Source organism: Neovison vison, chromosome X (assembly GCF_020171115.1).
Source record: "Neovison vison isolate M4711 chromosome X, ASM_NN_V1, whole genome shotgun sequence".
Taxonomy (NCBI): domain Eukaryota; kingdom Metazoa; phylum Chordata; class Mammalia; order Carnivora; family Mustelidae; genus Neogale; species Neogale vison.
Window position 1 is genome coordinate 116,522,893 of NC_058105.1, and position 19,233 is coordinate 116,542,125.

At 48.9% G+C, this 19,233-nt stretch overlaps 2 protein-coding genes across 2 annotated transcripts in view; one reads left to right on the forward strand and one right to left on the reverse strand.

Moving 5' to 3' along the window:
• MAP3K15 (mitogen-activated protein kinase kinase kinase 15) overlaps positions 1–3,377 on the forward strand; it is a 95,849-nt gene extending 92,472 nt beyond the window's left edge. Inside the window, exons 23-25 of the mRNA XM_044236007.1 lie at positions 224–329; positions 1,172–1,388; positions 2,574–3,377. Coding sequence (XP_044091942.1) covers positions 224–329; positions 1,172–1,388; positions 2,574–2,694 — 444 coding nt within the window. The 3' untranslated portion in view covers positions 2,695–3,377. The remainder of the gene's footprint in view (positions 1–223; positions 330–1,171; positions 1,389–2,573) is intronic.
• Positions 3,378–3,648: 271 nt separating this feature from the next.
• Positions 3,649–18,956, reverse strand: PDHA1 (pyruvate dehydrogenase E1 subunit alpha 1). The gene is made up of 11 exons (XM_044236008.1): positions 18,780–18,956; positions 15,944–16,003; positions 15,346–15,519; positions 14,048–14,174; positions 13,052–13,143; positions 12,047–12,139; positions 11,060–11,215; positions 10,826–10,897; positions 7,768–7,835; positions 6,276–6,384; positions 3,649–5,903 (listed from the first exon to the last, which is right to left on the reverse strand). Exons 1-11 carry the CDS (start codon positions 18,831–18,833, stop codon positions 5,739–5,741), a joined length of 1,170 nt encoding a protein of 389 aa, XP_044091943.1. The 5' UTR covers positions 18,834–18,956; the 3' UTR covers positions 3,649–5,738.
• Positions 18,957–19,233: the final 277 nt, after the last annotated feature.

Here is a 19,233-nt window from a genome sequence, read left to right on the forward strand (position 1 = left end):
AGGCCCGGGGTGGGAGATGCCATCCCCGCCCGGCCCCCAGACCCAGCACGACTCAGGGGCAGCTTGCAGGAAGCCTCTGTCTGGAAGAGACAGGAAGTCAGGCAGAAACATAGAGCAGTGTGGTTGACATTTTATTTCAGAGTAGAAGTTAGCTAGAATGAGTAAGAACTCCTCTTTCTTACAAGGACCACAGACCAGAAATCTGGATTTTTGTGATTTGCAGGTAAATAAGATTTTGAGGAACCACCTAATTAGGCCCCACTGGATGTTTGCGATGGACAATATCATCCGGCGAGCGGTGCAGGCCGCGGTGACCATCCTCATCCCAGGTAAGTGCTGCCTGTTGGGTCAAGGTCAGGCTCAGGCTATGGAAGAGACCACCAGTATCCTCTGCGGTCAGCAGTTGTGTTCTCCATCCCACCTGGGCTGTCTACTTCCCTGCAATTCAGTAAATGCTAAGAACTTCCTGAGCCCCACTTGGGTGCCCTCCCGGCATTGCCAAGGAGCCCGCGTGGAGACGGAGCTTGTGATCTGAGAGCGAGAGCCCGGGCCTGAGGGCCAGGGGCCGGCGGGCCGCCCTCTCACATGCTCCGTACGCCGACCGGAGGCTGGAGTGGCTGGTTCTGTCTCCTGGAAGACTCCTCCTGTGGTGGCTCAGGCGGTTGTACTCTGATTTGTGAAATGTCCGAGCAGCGGAAGGCCCAGGTCCTCTCTCCTGTGCTGACTTGATCCCGGGGAGGGAGGCTCCAAGCTTCTGTTGATGCTGCCGCTCGCTCTCTGTTCCGGCGGCCTCCCCGAGGAGCTTGTTAGGCCCCAGGACTTCATTACGCCCCACTCCAAGCAGGTCCTTTCTTTAGTAGGAAGAATCCAGGCCTGGTAGGAAGAATCCAGGCCCGGTAGGAAGCCTGGTTGTACCTTTTCAAGACTGTCCTTGCGTGATTTAACATCAGCCTTGGTTTGGTCCTCTATAAGCTGGGGATGATCATCTTTTCACCGCAGAGAACGGAGCAAAGTTGTCTCCTCCCCATCGGTAACGCCAGCTGTCCCCTGATGGGAGTGTCACACCGGCCGGGCCGGCCTCCGAGCGCTCTCGTGTGTGCTGGCGCCGGACATAAGCGACGCTGTGCCCCGGCCTTGCCTAACCGTGTTCCTCTCCCCCATCCTCTGGCAGAGCTCCGGGCCCACTTTGAGCCTGCGTCGGAGACCGAAGGGGTGGATAAGGACACGGACGAGGCAGAAGAGGACTATCCCCAGGCAGACCTGCCTGGCCGGCAGGCACATGCGTTCAGAGGGAGCAGCCCCCCTTCAGCGGGTGCCTCCCAGCCCCAGCAGCTCCAGCACCAGCACCTGAGCCTCCAGCTGGGCGAGCTCAGACAGGAGACCAATAGGTGGGCAGGGGTGGGACGGTCACCGGGGCCGGTAAGGGAATCTGTGGCCTTGCTGAGGGTCCCCCCTCGCCCCAAGAGAGCTGGTCTCTTTAATTCACTTCCTGGCACATAGTAGGTGATGTTAAAATGTTTGTTAAATGAGTGAAAGGATTGTCATTTGCTCTGGGCGATCCTGGGTGGACTTCTGAAAACCCAACCCGCGGGCAGAGCAGACTAGACAGTGCTCGTTCCAGAGGCCGCCTTGGGGCCCGCTCACGGCTCGTGCCGCGGAACACTGAGCAGGCGGACGCGGCGCCGGGTGTGCGTGTCGCGGAAGGAACGCTGTGTACACGCTGGCGAGCTCTGAAGCAGGACCTTAGGCAGATCTAATCCTTTCGAGAGAGACCTAGAGTGTTTAATTTTTGAGAGACCTGGAGTTTTCACTAAAAGGTAGAGGGGGGCAAAATTTTGAAAGCTTTTAAGGTATGACAAATGCGGAAGTCGATGGACTTTGCACTGTAGGGTTTACAATCCGCACGCGAATGAACGGTCACCTGCAGGCTCCGTGGTTCTTCCCCGGCACTGCTGGCAGCCCCTGTGCCACCTCCCACTCTCAGCAGGACTACCAGCCGGCAGCGGCCGCAAGTGGCCGACACACGCGTCCTTCCTCCGCGACCGCCGGGCCCTAGCTCACGGACACGCCGGCTGCTGTGGGGTCTCCCGCCCCGGGGCGGTGGTGCCTGGGGGCCCCGGCTGGGTCCGGAGTGTGGGAGAGCAGCGCCTGCGAAGCACGTAGCACAGCCCCGGGTCCCGTCCGTGTCCGCAGGTGCGGTCCCCCTGCGGGCGGTCAGCTTTCTGCCGGGCTGCCAGCTCCTGGGCTTGCCCCTCTGAGGGGGAAAGAGCCCGATCGCTCCTTCCAGCGACGTGAGGAGACTAGGGGAGCCGAGCTGTCAGCACCAGCTCCTCCTGGCAGAGTTCACGGATCCCCCTCAGGTCATCTGGGTCATGATACATTTTGAGAGCCCTGAGTGCTGGTCTTTGTTTCCAAGGGGAGGACACATAAGGGAGGGGCCCAGGTATGGGCTGAAACCAGACTGTTGAGATGGTGAGATTTGGTTTTGTCCCCATCTCCTAAGGTTCATCCAATGTTTGAGCTGAACTGAATGGCACTAGGTTGAGTAATGGCTTTCTTTTTTTCTCAACCAGACTTTTAGAACACCTAGTTCAGAAAGAAAGAGAGTACCAGAATCTTCTCCGGCAAACCCTAGAGCAGAAAACTCGAGAACTGTATCATCTTCAGTTACAGTTCAGACCTACTGGTGAGTAAGTTTTCACTTGCTTGGACTTGTGTGAGACCACCTGAAATGTGGCTAACGTTCTAGCCAGACTTGCCACAGTTACTGCTTTACTAGAGAGTAACTGTATGTTCTGGAATACTCCTCAGTAATAGAAAACCTGGCACATTCAGAAACGTGCGTGAATCACACATATATCATGCTCCGTGAACGCCAACTGAAAGGGCTACACACCGAGTCCCTCGATATGGAATATGGACGCAATTGTCCGTTCAAGGCACAATTCGAGGGACAGAAAGCATCACAACGGCGGGGCGGGGGGTTGATGGTAAAAGGCTGCAAGAACTTCTGGGGGTGATGGAAATGTGTCATCGGGATGGTTAGGTGAGTCCTCATCCAAGTTCACAGCACTGCATACCTAAAAAGGGGGACTGCAGAAATGAAACCTCAGTAAACCTAATTCATTCCATGCCACGTACAAAAGAGCCACAGCCAGCCACCTCTTGGGATGTGGGAGGGGCGAGTGCGGACACATCTCAGTACTGAATTCCACGCCCTTATTTGATTTCCAGCGTAGCTAAGGCTGGGACTTCTTATAAAAGGCATTTTAAAAACTGGAATAAGCATTTAAAGTAGTACACATAGGAGAGCCTGGGTGGCTCAGTGGTGAAGTGTCTGCCTTTGGCTCAGGTCATGATCCCCGGGTCCTGGGATCAAGCCCCACTTTGGGCTCCCTGCTCGGTGGAAAGCCTGCTTCTCCCTCCCCCACTCCCCTTGTGTGTTCCCTGTCTGTCTGTGTCAAATAAATAAAATCTTAAAAAAAAAAAAAAAAAGGGGGTAGACATAGAGCCTGTCCAGTCCCCAAGTAAGTAACATTACCCTTACCTGTGGTCCCTTTAATCTTTGACCAGTGAATCCAGGAACTGCGCGCTGTGCGTTAGAGCAGCTCGGACGGGTTTAATTCATAACCTTTCAAATCACACTTCTGCTGTGTGTAATAGTTTATTCCATTCAACTTGTTACCTTTGAAGGGTTTCACTGTTAAACATTAATATACAACAAAACAAATTTCTCGTCATCGCAGATACTACAGAGAACCCAGCATCCCCCCCTGGGTCTCAGGGGCAAAGGACTGATCCAGAGCTCGCAGACTGGTTACAACTGCAAGGAGCAGATGAGAGTACAATAGAGAAGGTAAATGTGCGACAAAGAAAACGTTCCTATGCCGTTATTACAAAGCAGCTTAGCTCTTCCGTATTTGGTGTACGTTACAGATTGTTGAAGAGGGCTACACCCTGTCTGATATCCTTAACAGCATCACTAAGGAAGATCTTAGACACCTTCGGCTACGGTAAGAATGGCTTCAAAACACTGTAATAGAAAATGACTTTTTTCCTGTGATTGTGCTTTTAAATCAGTAGAAAGCAAAGTGGCGCTCACTTTCCCCACTCAATGAAATTAATTTCCTTTCTTATCTGGGGCTTAGTCAGAAAACCAGCTACCCGACTTCCCCTCTAGCTCTGGAGTTTTCTTCAGGTAAAGCTGGGTACCAGTGAGAGGAACGTGAAGCCCCAGAGCTCCTGCCTCGCAGCCGTCCTCTGCCCTCCGAGCTCTCCCCCGCCCTTTCCTCAGCCTGCCCTGCACTCAGCGAGCCGGCCCTCCCGTACAAGCCTCGGAGGCCACGTGCCACTCCTGCAGGAGCCCAAACAAGGGGACAGAGCTCTATTTAAGTCGGGAACACATTTTGGCCATCTAGACAAGTCTCGGATTGTGCACTGTAGCTTTTGACATAAGGGCTCCTACTGGGTGGTGTGGCTCTGAACTTCTCTTTTCTTGCGACTCTGAAGCAGACTCTTGGTTTTTTCCCAGTGGCGGTCTCCTCTGCAGGCTCTGGACAGCAGTCACCCAGTACCGAAGAAGGGCTCAGGGGTCCCCGACCTCCCAAGATAAGGCTGAACCAGTTGGCTAGGCCAGGGGACAGAGGGCGCCAAGAGCGGACATCTTTGTTGTTAGAAAGTTGGTAACATACGCATGAATTCCCACGGAGTTTACACCAGGAAAACCTCATTATTTAAGAACTTGAAGTTTTAAAGATTACTGACTTTGGATTTTTTTTTTATACCTGTTACTTATCAACAGGTTTTAAAGGTGAGTAGAACTTTATGTTTTTGGAGTACAGTGAGTGAACTCTAATTTTGACATCCCAGAATATTACAGAATTCTGTAAAATGTCCATGTTGCTGTGGTGGAAAACTCAGTACACCCTATAGAACTGACTGGAAAGGTGAAGCAGGTATTTAAAGTAACAGGGTGGCATGAGCATCACTGTTTTAGACCACAGTTTACTGTGAACTGGCATTGTACTTAAAAAGATAAAATTGGTAAGAATATGCCTTGTATTTAATGTTTGATATGAATGTAAATAGAAAACTATTAAGAAAATAGGTTTGTATTTAATGTATAAATGAAGAAAACTAAGTTATTTGGCCTTTGAAATGATCAGGAAGTGGTCTTATTTAAAAATGGTGTTGCTGGGGCACCCCGCTGGCTCGGTCCATGGCGCGTGCGACTCTTGGTCTCTGGGTCATGAGTTCGAGCCCCAAGTTGGGTGTAGAGAGAACTTAAGAATAAAATCTTTGAAAAAGTAAAAATGGGGTTGTCCTTCGGCCCCCTGCCTGGAGGTAATAAATAACGTTTGAGAGCGGATGGTCACTGAGCCGCGGGCGCAGGCGCCGCTGCAAGGTCCAGGCAGTGCTCCCGCACCCCTCGAGGGTAGGAATGGCTTTAGATTTAGCTGTATATTATTTAGCAAATGCTTTTCAGTTATTAAAAGAAATAGAACCATTTTAAGGAAATAATCTGAAATCTAAAATAACCTTATATAACATTCACACTAAGTACTTAAGTGTGCAGTAACAGCTTTTAATGCAACACTGTACAAAACACATGCACTTACTATCTTAACCTACATTCTTCTTATGGGGTTTTCTTCCTTAACAAAGTTGAGAACAGTCCCTTACCGATGGAGCCCAAGAGCCCCCAGAAGGTGTAACCATCCATCACGTGCACTCTCCCCTTAACTGATGGACTTAAACTTGATCCACTGATTGGCACCCCGAACTTCAAAAGGCGGGTCGCTGCTGTAAATGTGGTAGCCCAGCTCTTCCAAAGGCGGTTCGGGATCCGCAGTGGCAAACTGGGCAGCATCCTCAATTTCCTTCCTCACTTCAACATCAATTTCCTAAAAATCAGATTATGGTTCAAGAGGTTTTTAAATAAACAGCAGCTTAGAACACCAACTAGTTCTACTCGGAACCCGTTGCTAGTAGGGAACCAGAACTCTTCTAGGCCTGGAAGTACTAACAGTTGCTATTTTTGAAGAAGTGTTTATAACGGCCATGATCACGGGAATATTTTGGAGCCCCACAGGAAACACTGATGGATACCTGAAGTCTATTTTTAGGAACACAGAACTGTGCTGCTGGATTTCAAGGTTAAGCAAATAGGGCTGCTTCATATCCTACTCACACCACAATCCATCCTTTCCCACTGACCGAGGCAGCTCCCCCAGGAACGGCAGCTTTCCGGGTGCAGAAACACTGCTTGAGCCTACCTTTAATTCTTCAACGCTGGCCAGATTGCTGTTCACCATCCTATCCTTGAGCAGCATGATAGGGTCACTCTTACTTCTTACTTCCTGAATCTCTTCTCGGGTACGGTAACTACAAGGAGGCCAACAAGTAGGTCAGAACAGTCGTCTCTGTCACAGAGCTCTCCCCGGGGACATGGTGCCATGATGTTCTCAAAATACAAGAACACTGCCTCTAACATTCTAGTATCTTTCATAGAAAACTCTGCCCTGGCAATTCCTCGGGCTTCTGAGGCATTCTGACAACAGAGCTCAAGCTATCTGCTCTCATCGAGATGTAGGATATGAAGAAAGTGGCAGAGCTGCATTATGTGCCACTTAAGGTGGGTGGCGCGAACTGCAGACTGGCAGGTAACAGAATGCCAAGTGGGAGACAGGGTTAGGAGCCCAGAGAAGTGGGGCCAGCGAAAACCTGGACAGCAGGTTTTCTAATTCTGATTCTAGAATACACCTGACCCTTGAACAGAGTGCCAACCCCTGCCATGGATACAGTTGAAAATCTAGCACTCTGAGTCCTGAAAAACAACTCTTACTAATTAACAATTAATAGAAATTGTGTATGTTACATGTATTACACGCTATACTCTTAAGCCAAAAGTGTGAGAGAAAATACAGAATAGTAATGTTTTTATTGAAAATCCCTAAGATGTACCCGCGCGGTTCAAACCTGTGTTGTTCAAGGCTCAACTGGACACCCGTCCTACAACTTTGAAACCTGTTATTCCAAGTAACACTTAAAGGGAGGGCTCTGTTTTCCTGAAAACACCAAGTGTTATTTCTCCACATAAGCTGCTCTTTGTAACATTTTCCCTTCGAACTCCAGTCTACTCCCAGGCGCGAGAGGGCAGGCTTACTCAGCCTAAATCCACTTCTTCTGTATGTGTCACACTCTGGGACGGCAGCGTTACGTTCCAGAGTTACTAAGTGCCTAGTTCAACTCTCTTCCTAGTGTAACCTACTCTGCTCTATTTCAACATACTGAATGCCCCTTGCTGCCAGGTGGCCTCACCCCTACCAGCCAGGCTTTCAAACGCTGGCTCTCGGGTGGGGTAGCGCCTACAAAAGCTACATGCCCCGCAACATACACACTCCATGCCATCAACCTGGTCTGTGCAACGATTTCTCTCTCCAGTTTCTTAAAGCAACGTCTATCCCCAACGGGGGACTTGAATTCACAAATCCGAGAGTCACGTGCTCTACCCCGAGCTGGCCAGGTGCCCCTCTCTGCAGTTTACTGCTGCTCATGTTAACGTGTGCAGATGACATATGCTAGAGACGTTCAGAATGCTTCCAGGGAAAGAATCAAACAACGACTCAACACCAACGGCTTCACTGCATGAAGCCCCCTGGTGTCTGGCCTCCAAAGCAAATGCTGAAATGCTTTGCTTTTTCATCTGAGTAGCACCGTGCGAGGCCCACCCACTCGGGACCCCACACTGATTTCCCATGACCATACCTGACGCCAGGGTCGCTCATGCTGTGTCCGTGGTAACGGTAGGTCTGTAGCTCCATCAGTATGGGCCCCTAAAACAGAACCCAGTGGAGAATGAGACAACGGGCACAGCACATCCTTCCAGAGTCAAAGATGTTCTCTTACCAGATTCTCTATCAGTTGGCTGAATTGTCAAGAACTTCCTCTTAGCTAATACCTATGTACTTATGTTTCGTCCTTCTCATTAAGAATCAAAAAGGCTAGGGCGCCTGGGTGGCTCAGTGGGTTAAGCCGCTGCCTTCCGCTCAGGTCATGATCTCAGGGTCCTGGGATCGAGTCCCGCATCGGGCTCTCTGCTCAGCGGGGAGCCTGCTTCCTCCTCTCTCTCTGTCTGCCTGCCTCTCCATCTACTTGTGATCTCTCTCTGTCAAATAAATAAATAAAATCTTTAGAAAAAAAAAAAAGATCCGTGTTTCCAGAAGAGGAAGTAGTAAACTCGGGCTGGAGCTGTGGACGAGAGCAGAAAACCACCAAGGCAGAGGGCACCGAAGAGGCCAGCACCCCAAAAAGCCCTCTCTGGGTGCTGAACTCAATCCAGATCCTAAAGATCTTCTTCCCTGATCTTCTAAAAGCTTTATAATTTTATATTTAAAACTGTTAGGGGCACCTGGGTGGCTCAGTGGGTTAAGCCTCTGCCTTCAGCTCAGGTCATGATCCCAGTGTCCTGGGATTGAGTCCCACGTCGGACTCCCTGCTTAGTGGGAAGTCTGCTTCACCCTCTCCCTCTGTCTGACACTTCGCCTGCTGGTGCTCTCTCTTTTTATCTCTCTCTGTCAAATAAATAAATAAAATCTTTAAAAAAGAAAAAGAAGGGCGCCTGGGTGGCTCAGTGGGTTAAGCCGCTGCCTTCGGCTCAGGTCATGATCTCAGGGTCCTGGGATCGAGTCCCGCATCGGGCTCTCTGCTCAGCGGGGAGCCTGCTTCCTCCTCTCTCTCTCTGCCTACTTGTGATCTCTCTCTGTCAAATAAATAAATAAAATCTTTAAAAAAAAAAAAAAGAATCAAAAAGGCTAGGGCACCTGGGTGGCTCAGTGGGTTAAGCCTCTGCCTTCGGCTCAGGTCATGATCTCAGGGTCCTGGGATCAAGCCCTGAATCGGGCTCTCTGCTCAGCAGAAAGCCTGCTTTCCCCACTCCCTCTGCCTGCCTCTCTGTCTACTTGTGATCTCTGTCAAGTAAATAAATAAAAATTAAAAAAAATCAAAAAAGCATCCTGCATGTTATAGAGCCCACTGATCTTAAATTTTCCTCAGCACTGCCTCTGATAAATAATCCTATAAAACAGCTAAGATTTAATACAGAAAAACCTATTAGAAACAGGTATGTCACCAAGGGAGAGCACAGTTTTTATCTTCAGGATCAATAAAGCTACTTTTTCCCCCTCAGTCAGAGGAAATGATCTACAAGCATTTGGAGCCTTTTAAAAAAGCTAGAGAAAAATATTAACACAATCTTGCAGAATACGCCTAAAAGCAAACCTCTAAGTGTGCTGGAAAGTGCAGGACAGGCGAACTAAAACTAGGTTGGATAGGTCAGTCTCTACCTCATGTACCCTCGGAGGGGCCGACACCCCAACCTCCTGCACAGGTCTGGCTAGCGTGTGACAAAGTTGATTCTCACTGACATCTGGGTAGCAGCCCTGTGATGCTGCTGGCCAGCCTGACCACCAAGACCGCGTCCTCTGGTTATACTACCCCTGTCTTCCAGAAGACATCTTTGAACACTGAGGGGAGAGGGGAGATCTAGGATCCCTAGGGCCGTCTGGTGTGGTAGTTGAGGGACGGGGAGGCCCTGCTCTCAGTCCAAGCGCCTGGGATCCAAACCAGGCTCTCACCTAGAGTAGCTTTGTACCCTTAACTGCTCTGTGCCTTAGCTTACTGTTTTACAGGCGAGGTGACCTAACTCAAGGACTGTACTGATTAACACAGAAGTGCTTACTGCGTCGCCTGACACCTGTCAATCCCTCACTGTCACCTCTTTTTCTGTTCTGTCATCCAGGAGCTATTGGAAAACACAGAGGTTTGGGCTTAAAGGGGTTTCGAAACTCTCCCCTAATTCCAAAATCAGGCTGCGAATGAACACAGAAATAAATGTATAATAATAAGCCAGTGATCGTGTTTCTTTCTTTTTTTTTTTTTTTAAATAAACCTATATTTTTATCCCCAGGGGAGTGATCGTGTTTCCATGTACGTTTGTACCCTGCACGTTCTTTCAGGAACTGGGGAAGACGGGAGTGACAGTCACTGCCCAAGCCCCAGCCCTCTCGTCTGGGGAGTCCCAGTGGAGATTCCTGAGCCCACTGCCACCTCCGACATACTTGGTTTCATTCCGTTCTCCTCGCGTGCAGCCCTTCTCCATCTCCCCTCCTCCGCCACCCCCCACTCCCCACATGCGTCACCGCTAGCCCAGTCCTACTGCACAGGGCGTGTCTCGGAAAGGTAAACCCTAGGGACGTGCTTCCGAGGCTGTGAATGCCAACGGAACACCCTTCCACTAGCTCTGCCGGTACCTGAGCCAACTGCACGGTTTCGTCTCCCTCCACTACTTTACCTGAAAGGTCAAGATTCTCAGGACTGAAAAAACAAGACTAAGATGACACACTTTAACCCTAATATTTAACTTATAGAAGACAAGCTTACACTGAACGCCTCTCATCCAAGCAAAGTTCTGTGCTGAGCGCTGTGCGGGTCGCCAATCTGCTCGGTCAAGGGGCTTATGATTAACGGGGAGGAGGAGTGGAGGGCGGAGGCACAGGATTAAACCACAAGGCATAATGCTGAAGGAGCGCTCTGAGGAGAGAGCCACGCCAAGTGTGGGCATCGTGGGATGCTTCCCAAGACGTGAGCTACCGAGACCACGGTGTTTACAAAGGGACCCGACTCACTGGCCTCTGCTTCTACCTTATACACACCTCAATTGCCAGCCACCCCTGATGAGCTGTAAGAGACACGGGAGGCATTCTTTTAATTGTAAGGTAAATGTCAACAGAAATCTCTGACCCGGAGGCCTACAAGAAAGTCTTACCTTTCCAGATCTACAGTAGGCAGCTGCAAACCTTGTTGCCTCCCGGACACACAAGACGTCCATTCCATCTACCTGTTCAGACACAGGAAAGGGCCAAGCATAAACCAAATGCATCAGACCATTTTAACTTTACAGGACCCGTCCATGCGTGGAGAACAGAGAACTGTGCAATCTGTCTGAGGCGGTCAAGGACCCACAAAGGGGCGGCCCCGGCCTCACACCAGGTGTCCTCACCCTCAGCCCAGGGATGAAGTCGCCTCTCTTGTAGTAGTCCGTGCTGGCCGCTGCTCTCTCAACAGATGTTCCCATTCCATAGCGGTTGTTCTCACAGATGAAAATACACGGCAGTTTCCACAAAGCTGCCATGTTGTAAGCTTCAAATATCTGACCCTGGAAACGTGGATAAGAAGTTCAAGTGGTTTTATCCAGCTATTTTTCTCTAGACCACTACATCATCCCCAAAAGCTGCTGCTCTCCCTGGCATGAAAGCTTTCCCAAAAAATGGAAAGCTTCACCTTCCCCACAGAGCTTTTAAGGCAAAGGAGTGTGTGTGTGTGATGGGGGGTGGGGAAGACATGACAAGCATCATCTCTTTTTGCAAACAAAGGAAGTGACAAACCAAACACCACCACTTGTTTTGGTGGGCCAAGCAGTGGGGCCAAGGCAGTGGTACAGAAAACATTAGGAAGAGACCAACATGTAAAACTTCGTGGCTACCTCCTGCTATGCTTTACTATAAACGGGTAACACAGCGAGCCACTGTCTGAGAACCCGCCTTCGGAGCAGGGCCTCAGTGTCATCCATGGACTGGTGAGGACTCGGGAGCATGACAGGAAAAGTACGAGCCGAGGCTCAGAAACCACTAGAGGAGTCTGATGATGCCACGGCATCCGAGAGAGGTCTGCATGTTACAGGACTGGCCTAACAGCTAGTCTGGCCTGGGTGAAGATGTAAAAAGGTCCTTCACCCGCAGAGCGTTTGTGAAGCCCTGAGGAGGAGGCAAAGGAGAGCGCCTCCGTGGGGCGCTGGCACCAAGCGCTTGTGCCACACGACACGAAGGAAACCTGTAATGCGGCCATAAACCCCAATTCCGGCCTGCCCTGAACGGCTACTTCAACTGCTAAGCAACAGACTCCTTGTCCACCAATAGAACTAGGACTACGCAACACTTTGGAAACCAAACTGCAAGGGTTACTGCCAAGTCAAGAGACATGTACTCACCTGATTAGCAGCACCGTCGCCATATAAAGTCAGACAGACCTCATCCTTTCCGTTATACTTACAGGCCAAAGCAATCCCCGCTCCCAAGGGCACCTAATATTGAGGACAACCAAGAAAAGAACCACAGAAATCCATGAGGGGTGAAAGTAATGCTCCGAATTTTCAGCCCTGGCCAGAATTTGAGGAATCACACTGTCGTTACAAACTCCCCACACTCTCCCTACCCCTAACTACCCTACCGCCAGTGTTACAATCAAACTGGTAGAGGAACATGAATAATTCTACCTTAACCATTGAACAGTAACACTTCTATAAAGATTCAACTACTCAAGAGCCGAAGAATGAAACCTAGGTCTTTCTTTTTTTTTTTTAACATACAGCAGCAGCACATTACAAAGTGAGGCAAACAATCTCATAATTTTACGCCATTCTTCATTTCCTTGCAATTTTTTTGAAAAAATTCTAGTTAACACATAGCATTACTGCTGGTTTCAGGAGAATTTAGTGATTCGTCACTCACACATCACATCCAGGCTGTAACTTCATTATTCGCTAACTGAGGAGAACAAAGAGGACGGACTGTAGGACCACAAGAGCTGGACTGATTACTGACGTGGCCCCTCAGATCCTGATCGCCTGCCTTTCCTCCTCAGATACCTGCACCCACAGTCTATAGCAGGGGGAGGTCGGGCTAAGTGGATGTGACAAAGCAATTAAGGTGCTTAAATATAAACGAAAAGGTGACAGGATAGGCCGCTGCTAGGGATTCTTGCTTATGTATAAAACGTTAAAAATTACCTAAAAAGAAGAATTTTAAATCACTGTCCAAATCTATTATTAACTGATCAAATGGTAAGCTATGAATCAACAGGTCTTTTAAAATACACCCAGCACCCAAAGTACTAAAATACATGAAAGGGAAGCTCTCCCAGGTAGGACATTTTAAGACATGGTCCAGGGCCAAATCTAGGAGAGCGAGCAATCCTCGTCCTCCACGCGAATCACCTGAGCTCCGACGATGCCGTTGCCCCCGTAGAAGTTCTTGGCGTACATGTGCATCGATCCACCTTTCCCTTTAGCACAGCCTCCTCTTCGCCCTATAAATGGCAGCATGTGCACATACACATCAAAGCAAATACACAAGGGAAAACCACACCCCAAGTATTTACTCAAGAGGCTCAACCACTAGAACTCACAGGCTAATTCAATTCTATAAGCACCCTTCCCTCTATGCAAACACAGATTCCACCCTTATCTCCTGGTCCTCTCAGGAAGGTTGATCCAGTCCCATGTCCTGGAGTTCTCCAGCTCGCTAACCACTGAGTTTCCTTTAGATGGTAGCATCGTGGTACCCTGGACTTTTTTTTTTTTGCCAGCTACATCTTCCGATTTCTCCCGCACTGGTACACTGAACAGTTCAAGAGTCAAGGGGGGGTACAAAGGGAATAGTAAAAAGATTCCTAAAATTTAAACTGCATACAATGAAATGCTCCTACTCTCAATTTTCTATGACTGCTAATTTCTACTGGCGTGCTTGAGTGACAAACAGTATTCTAATTTTATAAAGCTAACATTTTTAGACTTACGAAACTTTCACCTGAGGGGCCAGGTGACCTCAGAAATAGTTTACTAAAAAGCACAACAGAGTTACCAGAGCCCCACAAGGGAGAGCTCCTTTTATTTCATACTCAAAACGGTTTTTTGTTTGTTTGTTTTTGTTTTTTAAAGATTTTATTTATTTGACAGAGAGAAATCACAAGCAGGCAGAGAGGCAGGCAGAGAGAGAGAGGGGGAAGCAGGCTCCCTGCTGAGCAGAGAGCCCGATGCGGGACTCGATCCCAGGACCCTGAGATGATGACCTGAGCTGAAGGCAGCAGCTTAACCCACTGAGCCACCCAGGCGCCCTCAAAAAGGTTTTAATGTTAAGTTGTAACAGCATCTTAATATGAGAAATCTGCACTTATTTCACTAATTTCCCCTTTTTGAAAATCAATAGCAAACCTGTAAGCTCTGCGAGAATTTCTCGGACAGAAAGCCCACGAGTGAAGGTAAAGCCATGAGCCCGATACGCTGTGATAAGATGGTCTGTGGGATTTATGCCAGCCTCCAAGCCCACACAACAAGCTTCCTACGTTAAAGGAAAAAGCAGTTAATGAGTCAGTAACATACACATTTCTAGATAAAAATCCCTAGCCTATTATGAAAATTTGGCCCAGTAGAACTCTTAATAATCACAACAGAAGCTCCATTTTTTTTTTAAGATTTTTATTTATTTGACAGACATGTCACAAGTAGGCAGAGGCAGGCGGGGCGGGTCGGGGGTGGGGGGAGCAGGCTCCCTGCTGAGCAGAGAGCCTGACACAGGACTCGATCCCAGGACTCCGAGACCACGACCCAAGCCGAAGGCAGAGGCCTTAACCCACTGAGCCACCGAGGCACCCCAGGAGCTCCATTTTTCATCAGAAACAGAACAGAGGGAAAAGCCAAGCCAGAAGCTACCAACTGGAAATCCACAGATTTACTGTTTTAAGCCGGTACAGTGATTTGGAAAAAAATTCCTGAATAAGATGTCAACAATACTGGGAGAATTTCGTATGAAAATTGAAACTGGAGCACCTGGGTGGCTCAGTGGGTTAAGCCTCTGCCTTCTGCTCAGGTCTTGATCTCAGGGTCCTGGGATCCAGCCCTACATTGGGCTCTCTGCTCATCAGGGAGGCTGCTTCCCACCCCACCCCTGCTGCCTGCCTCTCTGCCCACCTGTGCGCGCTCTGTCAAATAAATAAATAAAATCTTTTAAAAATAAAGAAAAATAAATAAAAGTGAAACTTCTGTTATCTAGTAAAGAACCAAAACCAGGAAGCATTAACCCCAGACTTTCATATGGCACCAACTGGCTAGAACTAAGTGATGGTGTCTCCGGGTGGGCGGGGCCTGCCCACTCCAGGCCCGAACAGTCCCGCCTTCTTCACTAATTTATTCCACCCAGCTCGTCGTCCCCACAGGCATTTGAATTTGTAACCCTTGGCCTAAACCAGAAAAACAAAACACAAAGGGAAAACCCTCTCAGTCACAAGTATATGCACTACAGGTGATCACAAAGCCATCAAGGGACACCAGCAGCGGGATGTGTGCGTGACTTCCTCAGCATGAGCTTCGGAGCAGGCCTCACAAGCTCGTCTATGTTCTGACAGACTGGCCTCAAATCCTTCAGATGCGTAAGGCGGGGTGAAAACCAATAACTACAAACCATACTTAAACTCCTACATCCAACATGGTTTTACTTCAAAACCACCACTCACCTGACCATCACACAAGTGACAGAAACCACGAATAATCTTCTGCTTGTACAGCTGATCTGCCTTTAACTCCATCCGGCGGACCGTCTGCATCATCCTGTAGTACTTGAGCCCGTCCTCCCTGGTGAGCACTGTGGTGACAGGAGGGCCCTCCTCCAGCCGGTGAAGATCGCATTTCTGAAATGGAATCAGTTAACTTCCAGTTACTACAACGTAAACAAGGACAACCCACTGTAAGATCTATTATCTCATTGCGATAATATTTAACTCAAAAACCAGCAGAGGAGCACAAAAGAAATGCCGCACATTGCTTCTGACTCCTTAAATCATAAAGCTCATTCTGCAAGAGGATCGAGTTTAGAGGAATGAAATCGAAGATGACTCCCCGCCCCCCCCCACAATCCATGGGAGTCAAAAGAGTTATAGAGGCTGAAAGACAAACTTCCAAAGAAACTTTTTTTTTTTAAGATTTTATTTATTTGAAAGCGAGCACAAACGGGAGGAGCAGCAGCAGGAAAGGGAGAAGCAGTGAGCAGAGAGCCTGACGCAGGCGTTGTGGACCTGTGGAAAAATTACTAACACAAAGCGAAACACCTCTTACCTTAATTTCAAATGTAGCATCATTTGCAAAATTACGGGAGGCCACGAGCACTCTGCTTGCCTTGAAAGACCAAAATATACAAATATATCAGTACTTTTATTGTCAGGTATTTTTGAAAGTCATTATTATCATTTATCAGTTATCAGGATGCAGTCCTGAATTTTTCATAAGCCCCAACATATTCACGAGTGTATCCTCCACTCTCTACTTTGTTGGGATCTTGCCTTTAAAATGAATCCATGCTCTGGCCAATGAAACATGATCATACCCACTTCTGAAGTTAACAGCAAAAAGAGAAAGGAGGCAAAAATCAAACCCATCCACTTGGCCATTTTGTTTCCATAGAAATTACAGTGAAAACAGAATGAAGTTAATGGCCAAACTGAAGAGACTAGATAACCTGTGGGCTTTGTTTATTTCTGCTATTTGCAGTCATAACCAGACACTGAACAAGCCAAAACTTTACTTTCAGAATTATTCTTCATATAAAACTATGCTCCAATTCCCATTTCAGGTAAACCACTATCCTATGATATGGCTCCACAACAAACATATTTTAAACCACTCAAAGTATGAGATACAAGCCTCAGGAGGGAGAGAGATTCTCTGCAACCAGCGTTCCATTCTTGCTATTTGCGTGGCTGTTACTGCTTGGGTGGTAAAAAGTGGGGAAATGTTTCCTTTCGACTTTTTCAACTGGATATATCTGCTCACAACAGAAGTACTCTAAGTGATGGCTAAGGTCCAGATTAGACCACACACATTTAAGCAATTACTATTACTGTATTATTTTAGCCACATTCTGCCACATTTTCAAACACTGATATGTAAATTGACATGACTTACTTTTTTTTTTTTTTTAAGATTTCATTTATTTATTTGACACAGAGAGAGATCACAAGTAGGCAGAGAGGCAGGCAGAGAGAGAGAGAGAGAGAGAGAGAGAGGAAAGCAGGCTCCCTGCTGAGCAGAGAGCCCGATGCGGGACTCGATCCCAGGACCCTGAGATCATGACCTGAGCCGAAGGCAGCGGCTTAACCCACTGAGCCACCCAGGTGCCCCAATTGACATGACTTCTTTCCACCGAGACCTGAAGCATATTCTTCAGATCCCACAAAAAGTACAACTGAAGTTGTAGTCCACTCTTGCTTTTATCCAGTTAACAAATTATTGTAACTCAAAATTCATTTCTATTTGATTTGGGTGGTATTATATGACTTTTGAAGAGAGCAAAGTTTTACTGCGATGAAGTGCAACTTGCAGCATGCCAATGCACTGCTGGAAGAATGGAAAACACAAGCAGGTATGTAGAGCAGCCGAGCAAATGAGCCTCTGGTATTAATGACTTCTCTCTGTTCCTAGGGACACAGGTGACAGTAATTTGAAAACGCACACACCGGTTTTTTTTTACTGTAGAACACCACCAATTCTATTGAAGTTTTTCTTTTCTACTGCAGCCTTTTAAATTTAACCTGATTCAGAACTAAGACGCTCACATAAAGTTGAAAACATGTTTCCATTACTTACATTCAACTAAAAAGTGAAGATGTGAAGATTAAATAGCCTAGAGCCTGGCACACATTAAGAGCTCAAGAAACGTTGGTGTATCTTGTGATATACAGAAATAAAACTGAAATGCGCTTATCTTTCAGGCGGATCTAGTTGCAATTAAATGCTAGTAACGGATGAACCAAACTGTGTTTTGTAGTTATTTCCGTCAAAAGGGTTCCCAGAAGAGTGTCCTTCCTACTTTTCAATGATCTCTGCGCATTCTAGGCAGAACTGCTCCCAAATCCTGGGAGTTACTAGAACTTGAAAAGCAAGTCAAGCTTGGCTGCTAGTTGTACCCAGTAATACTACCTCCCCACACCAAGAGATCAAAATGCTTGAAGGCATTAGGCGCATCTAAAACCTAGAGCCATAAATAGTGCTAACCTTCCACTCTCCCAAGGAGCACTGCCGTTTTCTTTAGCTACTTTTACCCTAAGCGTGTGTTAAGGGGGAGGGCGGTTTCCTCTAGGTTCTGCCTGACTGGTCTTGAAGTGACTGCCAAGAAAAACCCAACGAGGAGGAACGAGGGGGAGGTGGTTTCTAGTGAGCATGACCCGGAATTAACCCTCCAGAGCTGGGGGCAGGTGTTCCACAAATGTATACCCAACTGGGCACCGAAATACCACTGAACACAGATGGACCGGGCACTATTTGGAAAGGTTAACGTACGCGTCACGCGTTTCAGCTTCACGACAACCCCACGAGATGAATACTGGTAGTATTTCCTCTTCAGAGAGAAGGAAACCGAGCACGGGAAATTTAAAACAAAAACAAAAACCTGCCCAAGGTTACAGGGCTAGTAAATGGTGAGGCAGGTGTTTGAACGCGACTAGTCTCGGGATTTCACGCTCTTAACACACTGCACGGCCTCTCAATCAAGAAGAATGTAATTAGGAAGATTTAAAATGAGTGGGCAGGATCAACTGGACACTCAGGGATGCCCAAGGCCCCCTTTTCTACCCACAGTAAAAGAACAGACACTTCTGGAGCACAACTAATTTAGCCGGTGCCGGAAGCCCCGGCTGACCTCCCCGCGGACCTCGTAGAGCTCCCCTCCCCCACTTCGCTGCCGAAGGGCCGGGCAGCCGCTCGTCCCGGGGCCGGGAGAGGACTGCCAGGCGCGAAGGGAGAAGAAAAGGCCCGTGGCCCTCCGGCCGCTCCGCAGCGCCCTCGGCGGCGCCACACCGCGCGCCCCCGGACCCGGACCGTCCTCCAGCGTCCTCCGGGATCCGGCCCCGCCTCGGCCCCGCTCGCGCCCTAACCCGGGCCGCCCACGCTGCCTCACCGGCTTCTGGGCGACGCCCAACACGCGAGAGACAGCGGCGAGCATCTTCCTCATGGATTGCCGGCAGTGGCGGCGGCGGCGGCGACTCCCAGCGACTCAAGCAGCGGGACCCCAAATTCTCCAAGTCTCCTTCAGGCGCCCGGAGCGGACGGCACGCCTTAACCGCAGCACGACGAGACGCACGGAAACACGTCATGCGCCGCGCCGGGCCGCAGGCCAACCAGGAGAGTTCCTAGGGCGTGCCCCGCCCACCAAAAAGGCCCGCGGCCGCTCAGTGGGTGTCGGCGCCAGAGAGGGAGGGGGCTGGGAGCTCCTTCCGTCACCACGCCGCGGAAGGGTGAGGATGCGTAACGCGTCGGCCTGGGAAAGTGAAGCCCCGCCTTCAGGGACTCGCGGGAAAATGGGCTTTTCCTTGGGTTTAGCAACCTACCGTGCGCCCAGTCCTGCCGGTGCT

What these genes read in the sequence shown, in the direction of transcription:
- PDHA1 (XM_044236008.1), bottom strand. Translation starts at nt 18,833, where the DNA reads ATGAGGAAGATGCTCGCCGCTGTCTCTCGCGTGTTGGGCGTCGCCCAG. An exon ending in ATGCTACATTTGAAATTAAG is followed by an intron (nt 15,520 to 15,943) that starts GTAAGAGGTGTT and finishes ATTCCATTTCAG; the next exon opens with AAATGCGATCTTCACCGGCT. An exon ending in ACTTCATCCCTGGGCTGAGG is followed by an intron (nt 10,898 to 11,059) that starts GTGAGGACACCT and finishes GTGTCTGAACAG; the next exon opens with GTAGATGGAATGGACGTCTT.